Genomic DNA, 13,143 nt, shown 5'->3' on the forward strand with positions numbered 1-13,143 from the left:
GCACAAATCTAAAGAAGTTCAGAAAACCTTTAAAATATTTAATGAAAAATATAATCAGCTTTTTTTTGGTGTTTTTTCATTTAATAAGGTTGTGTTAGATAAATTATATGTATGTTAACATATTACAAGCTTTTCAGTTGTACTGAGATCAAGGTTTTTGTACGATTAAATATAAAATTTGCATGATATGTTTAATTTCTATTAGAATATTTGCAAAATTTGATTCTTTTGTTGTATATAGTGCCCGAATATGTTCTATCTATCTGCAGGTGAATGTTTTCCCAATGCAGTATTTATTGCAATCACTGCAGTTTAATTTACTGTATTTATTAGAGTTTAATTAGAATTCAGTATATTTTGTATAATTTGTTTTCTGTTTCATAACATTCTTTCCTAAAAATGCTGGCCCTATAATTGCTATTGATTGATTTATGTTAGTATTACATATTTTTTGTTCAGTATGTGTTTTAGATTTTGTTGTATGTAGTGTTATTCTACGTTCTATGAAGTTGTGCATTTTATGTAGAGTGTTAGTTAAGAGTGAGTGAATAGACATTAATTTATGTGCGTTATTTAATTGTTTTGAATAAAAGAAAGGTCATTTGGAAAAAAGTTTCACTATTTTGTAAATGTAATCTTTAATAATTACTAACTTATAATATCACCACCTAGTCATCACCTTAATATCACCTTTATCTAGTTAAATGATTATAGTTTTAAGTGTTATCCTATAAATGCAGCAGATAAATTGTCATAATTGTCACATTTGGCTGGATCATACAATTCTAGCATTCTAGATTTCTTTACTTAAAGCTACATCAGATCAAAAGACTGCAGTATAAAATTACAATCCTGAACAGTTGTATGAAGTATTATAACTTTCCGAAAGCTTCCATTCTGTAAATTAATTATTTATAGTTTCAATATTCGTTATTAAAATAATACATAATTTTTATTTTAATTAATATGTTATTAAAATTTAGAGTAAACGTTTATATGAATTAAATTTTTTATTTAAAAACTGTTTTTTTTTTCTTTAATAGGTTAGCAAAGAAGACATGTCACATTTACAGAAAAATAAAATGAATTCAAATTCTTTACCGACAATGAGAGAAATAATATGTCATAAAGAAATGAACAATGATTCATCAAGTGTATCAGTAAATATAACAGATTCGCAATTTGATAAAGCATATTCAATGAGTAATAATATTATTAACGAAAGAAATATCTGTAATAATTTAAGTGCGACTAATAGTATTAAATCTGCAATAATTTATGCTAATAATAATTTATATATCGAAAATAATTTGAGAAATAAATGCATATCAGAACCAGTACATTTAGGTACTGATATAATTAAGAATAACAAATCAAAATTATTAATGGTCGATAATGAATTACTTGATGAATCCAAAAATCAATATTATTCATCTAATACAAATGATGATAATATATCTGGAAAAAATTGTAAATCAGTAAAAGAAACTGTATCAAGAAATGTAGAACAAATTAATGAAATTACAGTAAGTTATGATGAAGACAATCAATCTAAAATTATAGAATACGATTTTTCTGTAACAGAAAGCTAGTGATAATTTAATAAATAAATATATTAATAGTAAGTATATTTAACAAATTTTTTTGTTGCGTCTAGGATACTCAGGGTTATTTTAATGATTTTAAAGCGAGAGTAAAAAAAACCTAATTATATTTTAATTATTTGCTCATTGTTTCTGTGAATAATTTTAATTTTTAAGCAGGCTTTAAAAAAGTAAAAATTATGAAAATTGTGTGAGAAAATAATAATATAATTAGTAAAATTCAGTTCATCTGATTAAATGAAAGTAAAATAAAAATCTGAATTTATGAGACTGAACTTCTAGATATTAGTCATTAAAAATACCTCAAAAATGTTTAACAATTGACATTTAAAAAATAAATAAAAATAGCCGTGACACATTTACATCTATGATTTTTTGTAAACATTTACAAATTAAGAAAAAGATGTGTATATGTAATTTTCATATTAAGATTTTTATTGATATACCTTAATAGAAAAACTGGTGTTTTGCTCAACAGTACTGTCATTGGGTATTAGTTTAGCGTAAAATGGTTTGAAATGTGTTTTTGGTTAAAAGTTTTAATAATAAGACAACAGGAATGAAAAACCCTACTAGAAAAACTATGCTAGTACTTAATTACGATTTTATTAAAATAATTCTTTCAAAAAAAATAAAATTATGGATTTGAAACAGAAACATATTTTATCATTAACATTATTAATACTTATTTACTTAAAATTTTATTATTGAAGAACATATTAAATAAATGAATAAGTATTAATCTCTGATAAATGAGATTAAAGGAAGACTTAAACTATTACCTGGAAATTGTATGAAGGACCATAAATGTTATAAAATGTAAAAATTACCGATTAGGTGAAGAACACTAAACGTCCTGTTATAACAATTTTATGAAAACAATTTTTTTGAAAATAATTTTATTTGATACTGTTTATTATCTAGCAACAAGGATTTCATTTACTTGTATTAATTTAAGTTTTTATTATTAAAACAATAAAAAATTTTGAAATCTAAACCTTAGAGATGAATATCAAAAACTGAATAAATTTATAAAGTGTTGCATTATCTAACGGGTAGGTTGATAAAGGTAACTCAGAGATCAGTAAATAATTATATATTTATTTAAAGAAAAAAGAAACAACTGAGGAAAATATGATCAACATCATCGATGTTGGAAAATAATTGTTCCCATTTAGTATTCCAAGAAAAATCAAAAACGATCACAGTTTTAGTAGTTTTTGTATAAAAAATTAATGAAGATTGTTTATTTACTCATTTTTAAAGCTCTTTTACCAAACAGTTTTGAAAATAAATGATGATATAATAATTATAATAAAAAAATTGGATAATTGAAGAACGAGTGATTTTATAATCTTGTTACCAGGAAGATGTGTAATTTTTATTTAAAAAAATAAAAATAGATGAAAAACTATAAGTATGAACTGGGAATTAAAAATAAGGAAAAATGGTATTCCAATGACATGTACATTGCTTAAGACTGTTTTAGTTCTGAGAAACTAGATAAGATAAATTTGATGTGTTAACCAAAGAATAATCATTGTAATTTAATTTTTATTTATTGTACCTTACATAATTCAAAAACAGGAACATTTTTCTTGTAATAAACCTATCAGCTTCCATATATATCTTAAAAATAGCCTACCTTAATTTAGTCATTCTTAATAATGATTGTAATGTTCATCTTTAAGACAGCTTGTAAAATATACCAAAGTAATAGTGATTAGAATAAGGTAACATTACAATTTAAAAATATTTAAAAAAATAGTAATAAAATTAAATAAATTAAAAACAATTGTTATCCTTTGCGATATTAATAAAGCCACAGTCTTCTATACTCGGGCATGGAATACTTTGTACGTCAGAGTAATTGCATATTTAAAAGCACAACCTTTTATACTTATATGATTAAAAAAATCATGTACAATTTTCACACTTTTATTAATAACACTTTGAGTTAATGGAGATCTAAAAAATTAATATATCACGTAAGCAGTAAAAGTTGCAATATGTGAATGAATCCGTATCGCTTAAGGATTGAAATGTAATGAGAGTTCAACATTATAAGTATTACAGAATTTAAATACTCTTCTGATTTGTACTACATCATTCTTTAATGTCTAGTTACAGATTAACTGTAGATCTTTTTGAAAAGGTACATAAGTACATAAATATTTATAATTCAAATGTACAAACATTTATTGATGGATTTATACCAGGTTAGTAACAGATCTTAATTTAATTACCTATTATTAATAAATTAAAAGTAGCCTTTTTATCTTAGTTAAATTGGAACTAAAAAATTAAGATATTTTTTAATCTTTTTTTTTTATATGAATAATTAATTTCAATTAAGTTAATTTATTTTCTAATGAGAAGGACTGATTTTATTAGTTTTCTTCACTAAAATGTTCCAAAAAAAGGGATTTACAGCTATGATTGGTTATTCTCTTGAAACACCTGTAAAACTGCTATTGATTTTTGATTTTCTTGGCATTTCTCCCGCTACCACCCTATTCGGTCACACTAAAGCATAAGACCGAATGTATATGCCTAAACAGCTAGTGAGCTTCGAAACAGTTGTCCAGTGTCCTACTAGCTCCTAGCACTAACCTAAAAGTGTGAGCGGAATAAGCGTTGTATCGTACACCACTCGCTTGCATGTCCTACCACCCGCTTGTCATATATCACTAAAATGGGTAGGCGTACCCTGTCAACTACAAAATCATATATGACTACCAATAATTAAATTTATCTTGTCAAAGACAGCAATTTGCTGCCACACTTAGGTGGCATCAGCTGCCAGGTGGAACCGAAACAAATATTGGTTTAAATTTACATGGTTGGAGAGCACTCGGGCTCCCGTTGCCCTTACAAAGGAGAGGCATACTATCCCCCAGATCCTGTATCTGGGACCTTCTCCTGTAAGGACCTTCCCTTAGTTGTGGCATGCCATTCTTGCTGCCATGCTTCCATCGCTAGGCTGTAAAGTCTCCTCCACAGGCGGGAGATGGGCAACTGTTCAAAATTTAGAATCGGTGCATTGAGATCACCATTTCGCTCTGATATAGGCCCGGTTCAAAATTGCATCCTAAATACCTCGGCCTGCCTCTTCACAATTTCCACATGACCACCACTAAATCGATTGGGAGGGTCTTTCCCAGTAAAGTGGTAGCCTCGTAAGAGGTTGTTCTAAAATCACCATCGCATACAATTAAGGCTCTGTGCTGGGCACTTCTTAAATTTTGAATAAGTGATTGATTTTTTCCAACCTATGCACCTAAATAGAGGTCACGTAAGAGGTCATACTTTCGAGGACACCTTGCTACACAATGTACAAATGATGGCCTGACAGCCTGTAATCCTTTCGAGCAGTCCTCCTAAGCTTGTACAGCACAGAGACTGTGTTCACCACTACTTGCCTGATATGGTTGCTAAACAACAACTTCTCATCAAACAAAACACCTAAGTACTCGGCTGATTACACAGCCTTTATATTTAATACAGGGGTTACGACTGTATGATAATTTGCCTGCACCCATGAGAAGCAGAAACTTTGTCTTGGGCACAGAAATCTTTAAATTTTGAATGTCCGTCCAGCCCTCTGCGGTTGACAAAGCCGTCTGTGCTCAGTCTTCTAGCTGCAGTCGTGAATTACCATGAACTAACAGGAGACGGTCATCAGCAAAAGCCTTTGCTGTGACCCCTTCCGGGAATGTCAGTCCCTAAAATCTATCGAACACCAGGTTCCAGAGCAAGGGACCAAGAACGGAGCCCTGCGGGCTTCCCCTGGTGACGGATTTTTCCACTACTAGGTGCACATCCTAAAACAGAGCCATTGTTTCAGCTCATTTTAATTATATTTTATATGATTTAATTCATATAAAAAACTTGATTTAATATGAAAAAACTTTACTACTATATTTGTTTACAAAAATCATTTCGGTTTATTTAACATATATTGTTATTATTGTGCCTCCATCAGAAAGATTTGGTGCTTAATTTGCTAAATTTTAGGCCATTATAATATTGTCTGTATCTTCTAGTGTTTGTAGTTGTTTTTTATAACTTAACATATACTTTTGCTTATGAAAAGTAGCCCCTTATACTTCTGTTGCCGCTTTTAATAAATAATAGACCCGTTTTATTTTTCTATTTTTGAAAAGAAAAATTTTTTTACAGAAGAATAGTACTATTTAATTATAAATAAACATTTTTTTAAAATCTAGTATTTTCCACTGCTATTTTCAATGCGTTCATTAGTATATTCTCAGATATTTTCATTAATGGTTTTAAAATTATGTGTTTTGTTATTTTATTTATTTAGTATCTCCACATATTTATTTTACTATTACTTTTTGTATTTTTGTTTTAAATTATTAATATGGATTTTAACAAGGTCTGTTTTTATTTTATAATTGTGTATTTTTTTTAAAGCTGCTCTGATAAAAAACCATCTAGGTAAATCCTGGGACAGATCTTTTTTTTTATTTGTAGATAATATACCTACTTGTTACCGACATGATCTATGTAAGTTATTTTTGCATACTGATTAGAAAAAAATATTCATTTATTTATGAAATAAAAGATTTTTATATTTAATGGTTTTACATAATGTACTTATATTTTAATGATCATCATTTAATAAAATATTTTTATTAAATAAAATATAACAAGATGGCATATATGATCAGCATTTTATTTACTTCAATCATTTTGGAATTTCACAGCGCATAATAACGATTAAGACAATCTAATATACACATTAGTGTTAAAAATGTATTGCTCTTTGTAATACTATTTCTTTTTTGTACAATGTAAACAGAACCGTTGTTGATTCCTCATCTGGATAAACAGTCTGCCTGATCTAGTTACAGCTATTTCACGAAGTTTTTTAAAAGTTTCCTAGAGACGGTGATCTTCCATACTATATTTTTATTTGTATACTTAAAGAAGAGATAATTTACAAGTAATTACCAGGTAATTGAAAAGTTATTAATCGATAAGTGTCTCTGGGAGTAATAAGAATATCTAATAATTTTAAATTCATTCATTATAATTGTTTTTAGTATCTTACCTTTAAAAACTACATTAATTTTTAATTTTTTAATTATTTAAATGTACTTGTTTCTAGTTATAAAGCTACTGTGGAAACTTCCTGATATTTTGAAATCAAAAGAGAGTTGAACATTAAATATTACAGCTTTTACTGTCATTACCCATATTACAATATATATAATTTTGTTTTTGATTTATTTACATACCGATATGCTCATTAATATTTTATGCATTTTTAATTGTTTATGTTGTATTTAATACATTATGTAATTTACTTGTGATAATATACTTGTATAATTGTTTTTAATATTAATTTTAACATGTAATATAATTATTATTATTATTATTTATTTATTATTATTAATATTATAGTTTTATGGATATGAAATAATGTTTTGATTACTGATTTTAATTAGTTGAATGAATTAGTATTGTGAACTGCTATAGCTGTTGAATGTTGCTATTATTTTTATGTTACCTCTGTACGATGTATGTTACTATGTTTATGTATTTGTTAGGCATACATTTTTTATGTAATTACTATTTTGATAACTAGAAAAATAGATTTTTACCCTTTTTTTTTTTTTTGACTGGTTTGGTATGATTCTTAAATTTTCCTACTCTTGTCTCCATTTTAGTATTGACACACACAGACAGACACATATATACACACACACACACACACATACCTTAAAAAATTATATATAGAAAATATTATACTGCCTTTTAAGTTTTCTACTTTACATTTTTTAATTTTTATTTTTTGTAAAGTAGTTTTTAGGTAGATTTCATAAGAAAGCTAACTATTGTAATGGGTACTATGATTTTCGACTTCTGGGAAATTTCAACATATCTTCGCGTTTCACATCCTCCAGATCCCCAAAACCGCTACTAGTTCAAAGGTTTATATATGTATTTCACTTTCTTGTGGATACGATAACTGCTGTAATTTTGCACCAATCACTTTCAAATTGATACATGAAATATAACGACCAAAAATCTCTATCGAGTTCGTTAATAGGAATAATTGGACCATGATGGTGGAAATGGGAGGCCTTTTTGAAAAAAAAACAAAATATCGCTATAATTTTTTTAATAAGTAGAATATCAAATTCATTTAAAGTTCCTACTATTCTTTGGATAAGGGTCTAAAACTTATCCACGTAAAGTTTTTTGATATCACCAATCATTGACCTAGGGGGTGGAAAAAATGGGGTTTGAATACAAAAAAAATCATACTTCTGTTAATAGGCACAGTATTAAATCGGTTTAAAGTGGTCGTCAACATTACCTAAAATGATTGTCTGAAATAGTTTTTGATATGACCAGCCTTTACAGCAAGGGATGACTAAAATGTTGCTGGAATTGTAAGAAGATGGGGCTTGTCTTACGCTAAACAAGTGAATTCACATGCAACCGTGGTCATATTGAGTAAATTGGAAGTTTTTCTTAACTTTAAGGTGGAAATCTTTTTTATCTGGTACTTAGCACTGGTGAAATCTACCTCTGTCCTCCAGCGTGCCGAAAGGAATTTTTTTTATTTGTTAATTCAGCAAAAACTTGGATGCATTGAAATAATTTGAAGTAATTATAAATCTCATTATGTGTTTTGTTAAATTTCAAAACAAACAGATAAAATTTATTTGTAAGTGCAATGAATTACTTCATTCTGATTATTACTGAACTTGATCTGGTGTAATGTATTTTATTAGTCTAAATCTTCATTTCATTATTATCAAATCTATTAAGCCTAGATGTTAGATTTTTAACCGTTTTGTTTCATATTAATGGGAAACTGATTTTTAATTGTATTCTTAAATAATCAGAAATGTAAGGCTTCTCTATAAATTATTGCAGTTTAGATTTTTTCAAAATGTACTAATTGATTCTTATTATTTTCTTTGGTGATCATGAAAACACCCATTTTTTGCCTCTATTGTCTAGAACTACACAAAAAATAAATATTGTTACCTTCTTAGATTTCCTATGATTTATCACTCCGCTGACTTCTTTTGCAACAAATGTTTTTGTAATATCACAGCCCCACCCCAAAAAATGATCTAAATAAACTAGCGGCTAAGCGGGTATACTACTCAATAGTATCCCTTGTAACCACAAGGAGTGCTAATATAGCACTGACATACTGCTGTTGTAATCATCTGCTATGTTATGAAGTCACAGGTAAGTGGTAGAATTAAATAAATTAATAATATTGAAAGTGTAAAAAAGTATTTAAAATGGTCGTTAGTATCGCCACACCCGTGCAAATGAAATACAGTATGTGCACATGCTTTAGGTAGAATCATTGAATTAAACAAAAAATATTATATTTAAATAAAATTACAAATATTTTAAATTAAGTTGCGCAAGTGTGTTGTAAGCCGTGCATCAGAAAAAACCGCGCGATGAGAAAGTCCTACAATTGTGTTGTCAGCTTTTTATGCTACTGCAAAGTCATTCTTTGATTTTTATTAACAACATAATCAATTATCAATTTCTTATTAAAAAAAATTGTGCGTTTTAAAAAAATATGAAAAGTGAATTCACAGAACACTATATCTTTGAGTGGAAAAAGCCCAGCCTGTTTCACAGATGTGATCTAAATGAGCATATACTGAGTAAGCTACTAAAACCAAACCACTGCAGACTAAATACAGTAGCAACATGTGAGATTTTATGAATGGAATTAAAAATAAAAATAAGTAAAAACATAAATTAGACTAAACTGTGCATTTACATTAGTAGAAAATTGACATACTTTTAAAAATGATGTTTGAAGTGAGCACTCTCCTCAGTAATGCACTTTTATGCTCGAGTGATCATTTTGACTCACCTGACACAATATTCTGCTGTCAGTGTTATCAATTTCTTATTGATCAAATACAGCAGCATGTCTACCTCTCCATTGAAAATGTTTTTGAAAAGTCAGTTGCAGTAGTTGGGATGTGTCTGTTATCATAAGACATTGTAACATTGTTAAATGAACAATATAGTCTCAAATTTAAATCATGAAGACACAGCAAAATGTGTATTTTACACCGCTTTGTTGTGATAACTTACATACAGATTTTTTGGAACAGCAGAAATTCTTCTTTGAATATTAATATGACCTCTGGCGTCCTATGGGAGGTCGCCTATTTCAATTTGGAACTGACCCTATTGTATTTTTATACAATTTTACGCTATTTTTAACCAAGTTTTTTATTGTACTCTTTGCTGGGTCAGAAATTTTGCTGGTACAGAAATTTTTCTGTAAATATTTAATGTTTTTCTTGAAAGGATCCAGAATGCCCACAAACTTTAACTATAGCTAGCCTTTCCTTTACAAATAAGGCATTTTAGAAAAATACAATTGAAAGAATGAAATTATACCGCACTTGAAACATTAACAGTTTACAACTGACAGGCAGGGTACTAGTAGTAGCAAAGATAGTAGCAGTCTTAAAAATGACATCTAATTAAATACAGTTTTAGCCAGCTTGATTCAGTTGCTCACCTGCTATAAAAATGCATGAAGATTTAGTATATTAATTTATCTTTACAATTATTCCTTCCCTTCAATTGCTACTTTACAGTACTTTGACAAGTCAGATTTACCCGTTTATTGTATGTGATAACTTTTTTCACAGTGATTCTCTGATGGTTAATAGCTATTCAAGATATTTCCAAGCAGCAGAACTAGTGTTCCATTGCTTCAATCATTAAAAAATATACATTTGATTATCGATTCATTTAATTGTAATTTTTAAGTCAAAAACATTGTTTTTTCAAAACTTTTTTTTAAATGATTAATATACATATAATTATAAGAAGTAGTATCACCTTGACTAGAGATAATTTCTAAACATGTTTCCAATTATGAAAAAGATGTTTGGATCATGATATCCATGCAGGATTCTACTTTGAAGGGAATGTCGGCCAATAATTGTTAGGCTTATTTATTTATATTTAAAGGCTAAATTCAGGAACTCTTGGGTAGCTTTTTATAATTTTTCTTAAAACAGTTTTTCATACAAAATTAACAACACCATCATTGAGTAATTTATTTTTTATTCGCATCATAAGATTATTTGTCCTGCGGCAGGTCTGATGTTCTTTGTTCATTTACATTTTTATCTATTTCCACTTAAACATTTGGGTTTTTTATAGCTCCCACTTCTTTTTATATTATCTACAATCTTTTATCTTTTCTTTCTTGTCTTTTCCTTTCTTTTTCCTGTTTATCCTCCAGTAATTACCTTTCAGATAATACTTCAGAGGATGATATGTATGAGTGTAAATGAAGTGCAGTCTTGTACATTCTCAGTTCGAGAATTCCTGATACTATGGTTAATTGAAACCCAACCACCAAAGAACACCGGTATCCACGATTTAGTATTCAAATCCGTGTAAAAATAACTGACTTCACTAGGACTTGAACATTGTAACTGTCGACTTCTAAATCAGCTGATTTTGGGAAGACACATTCACCACTAGACCGTGTAGCTGGGTTTCTTTCTTGTCTTGTTTACATTTTTTATCACTGTTTTAACTAATCCTTCTCTTCTAATTATATGTCCCTGACTAGGCAGCTTTTCTATATTAAATTGCTCTGATGAAGCTCCTATTCCTGTTTCAATCTATAACATCTTCATCTGTTATTCTGTTCATTTAATTTTTCCTAATTTCCTTCATACATACATTTCAAAAGCTTCTACTCCACTATTTTCTCCTCTATTTATTTGTTCATATTTCACATCCGTACAGAAGACTTCAAACGTAACAACCCTTCACAATAAGATTCTTAACAGCTTCATTTTACCACATAATAGCTATTTCATTCAGTTAAATGCTTCCTTCCTACGATAACGAGTTCATCACTAGACCAACCTGGTGAAATCCAAATACCTGTACTATTTTACTTGTCAGGCTTTTTCTATTTAGACAATCACTGGCATATTCCTATGGTCATTCATTTTCTGTTTTTTAAAAATAATTTTCATCTCTATTTTCTGCTTTAGATATATATATATATATATATATATATATATATACACACACACATATTTGTGTTTGTATGGGTGTGTGTGTATGTGTACAGGCACCTGTGTGTTGTAAAAGGAGGTTTTTTTTATAATTACTGCTTTTATTCATTATATTTGTTAATTACTTTTCACAGAAATCTCTGTTGCAATGAGAGAAATATTCTGATAAAGCTGAATTTTTTATGAGTACTTAAAACAAAGCTAATAAATAAAAGTAGTTAGTGATTAAAAAACAATTTTTAATGAAAATATTCTGCTGTAAAGATGTATTTGCTAAAATTATAAGAAAAAACAAGAAATTTTTTGTTAAGGAATATGTAAAATTCTCAGCAAAAACTTTACCAAAAAGAAATCAGTATAAAAACATGAACAATCTTAATTTATCTCTTATGATATTTTATGTTGATAGATTTTAAATTAATTCATTAAATATTTGACACAAGAGTTTTCTTGCATGCAAGCAGTTGTATAAAAATGAATGTTCAATCATATTAATTAAAAATATACATATTTACTGATGCTTATTTCATTCAAAATTTATTACTTGTATGTGACTTAAGCCAATAACTTAGAAACATAAACATGATTTTTATGGACTAAGTCAGCATTTCCTGTCTGCATTTTATTAGCTATTGTTCATTTCAAAGTGATTAAGTACTAATTAATTATTTTGGCGTAAATTGAGTCTCTATGAATCAGGCTAAAAAGTTTTATTATTTTTTTAATATTACATTATTGTTATAATTATTATTTTTTTATACACATATATAAAAACGCACATGCGCACACCCGCACAAATATTTATAGAATATTATTTTCAGTGGTTGTTTTATTAGAAGTATAAATTTGTATAATTTTTATTATTTATAAAATACATGCTCATTAGCAAATAACTAAATAATTATGTAATACAAAGATAAATAATTTGTGTGATGTTTTTTGATTTGTATCAGTTTTATTAATTTTAATACTTCATGTAGCTATAGTTTAATAAAACTATAAACTACACGAAGTATGTGTGTGTGCCCGCGCGTATGTGATGTTTCATATCAGTGTTAGGTATAAAGATTTAATGTTTTGTTAACCATTAATTGTAATAATTTTATTATAAGATAGGGTAATATTAGATTAGGAAATAAAGGAATATTTCTTCAATTCTCAATTTTTGTTTTTATTTTTTTTTTAAATCTCTTTAATTTCTTTTATTTTTTTTATATTTAGTTTTTAAAGTTAAACTGTACTGCCTTACAACATGATATTAGTCCAAATACCAGTTTAATACTACCATTCAATAAACTGAAGCCAATAACTTATGAGAGATAATGCCATTGATTGAACTTTAATAATTAACATATGAGTCCTACAAGTTTACAAGTGTAATATTTGCTACAGTAGTGATTACGATTAAAAATATCTTTTAATATAAAATTTCATAATTTCTGTTGTAAATTCCAGTA

General features: G+C 27.8%; 1 protein-coding gene across 4 annotated transcripts in view; it reads left to right on the forward strand.

The window, feature by feature from the left end:
• ZnT77C (Zinc transporter 77C) overlaps positions 1–12,848 on the forward strand; it is a 192,089-nt gene extending 179,241 nt beyond the window's left edge. For 3 of the 4 annotated variants that reach the window (XR_012758335.1, XR_012758334.1, XR_012758333.1), the window contains 2 exons: positions 1,044–3,823; positions 6,430–12,848. Coding sequence is in view for 1 of the 4 variants with exons in the window: in XM_075379090.1 (XP_075235205.1) it covers positions 1,044–1,526; positions 6,430–6,441 (495 nt within the window). In the remaining 3 variants the exon portion in view is untranslated. The remainder of the gene's footprint in view (positions 1–1,043; positions 3,824–6,429) is intronic. The other variant, XM_075379090.1, reaches the window with a different exon arrangement.
• Positions 12,849–13,143: the final 295 nt, after the last annotated feature.

The sequence above is a fragment of the Lycorma delicatula genome, chromosome 11, assembly GCF_047948215.1.
Source record: "Lycorma delicatula isolate Av1 chromosome 11, ASM4794821v1, whole genome shotgun sequence".
Classification (NCBI taxonomy): Eukaryota; Metazoa; Arthropoda; class Insecta; order Hemiptera; family Fulgoridae; genus Lycorma; species Lycorma delicatula.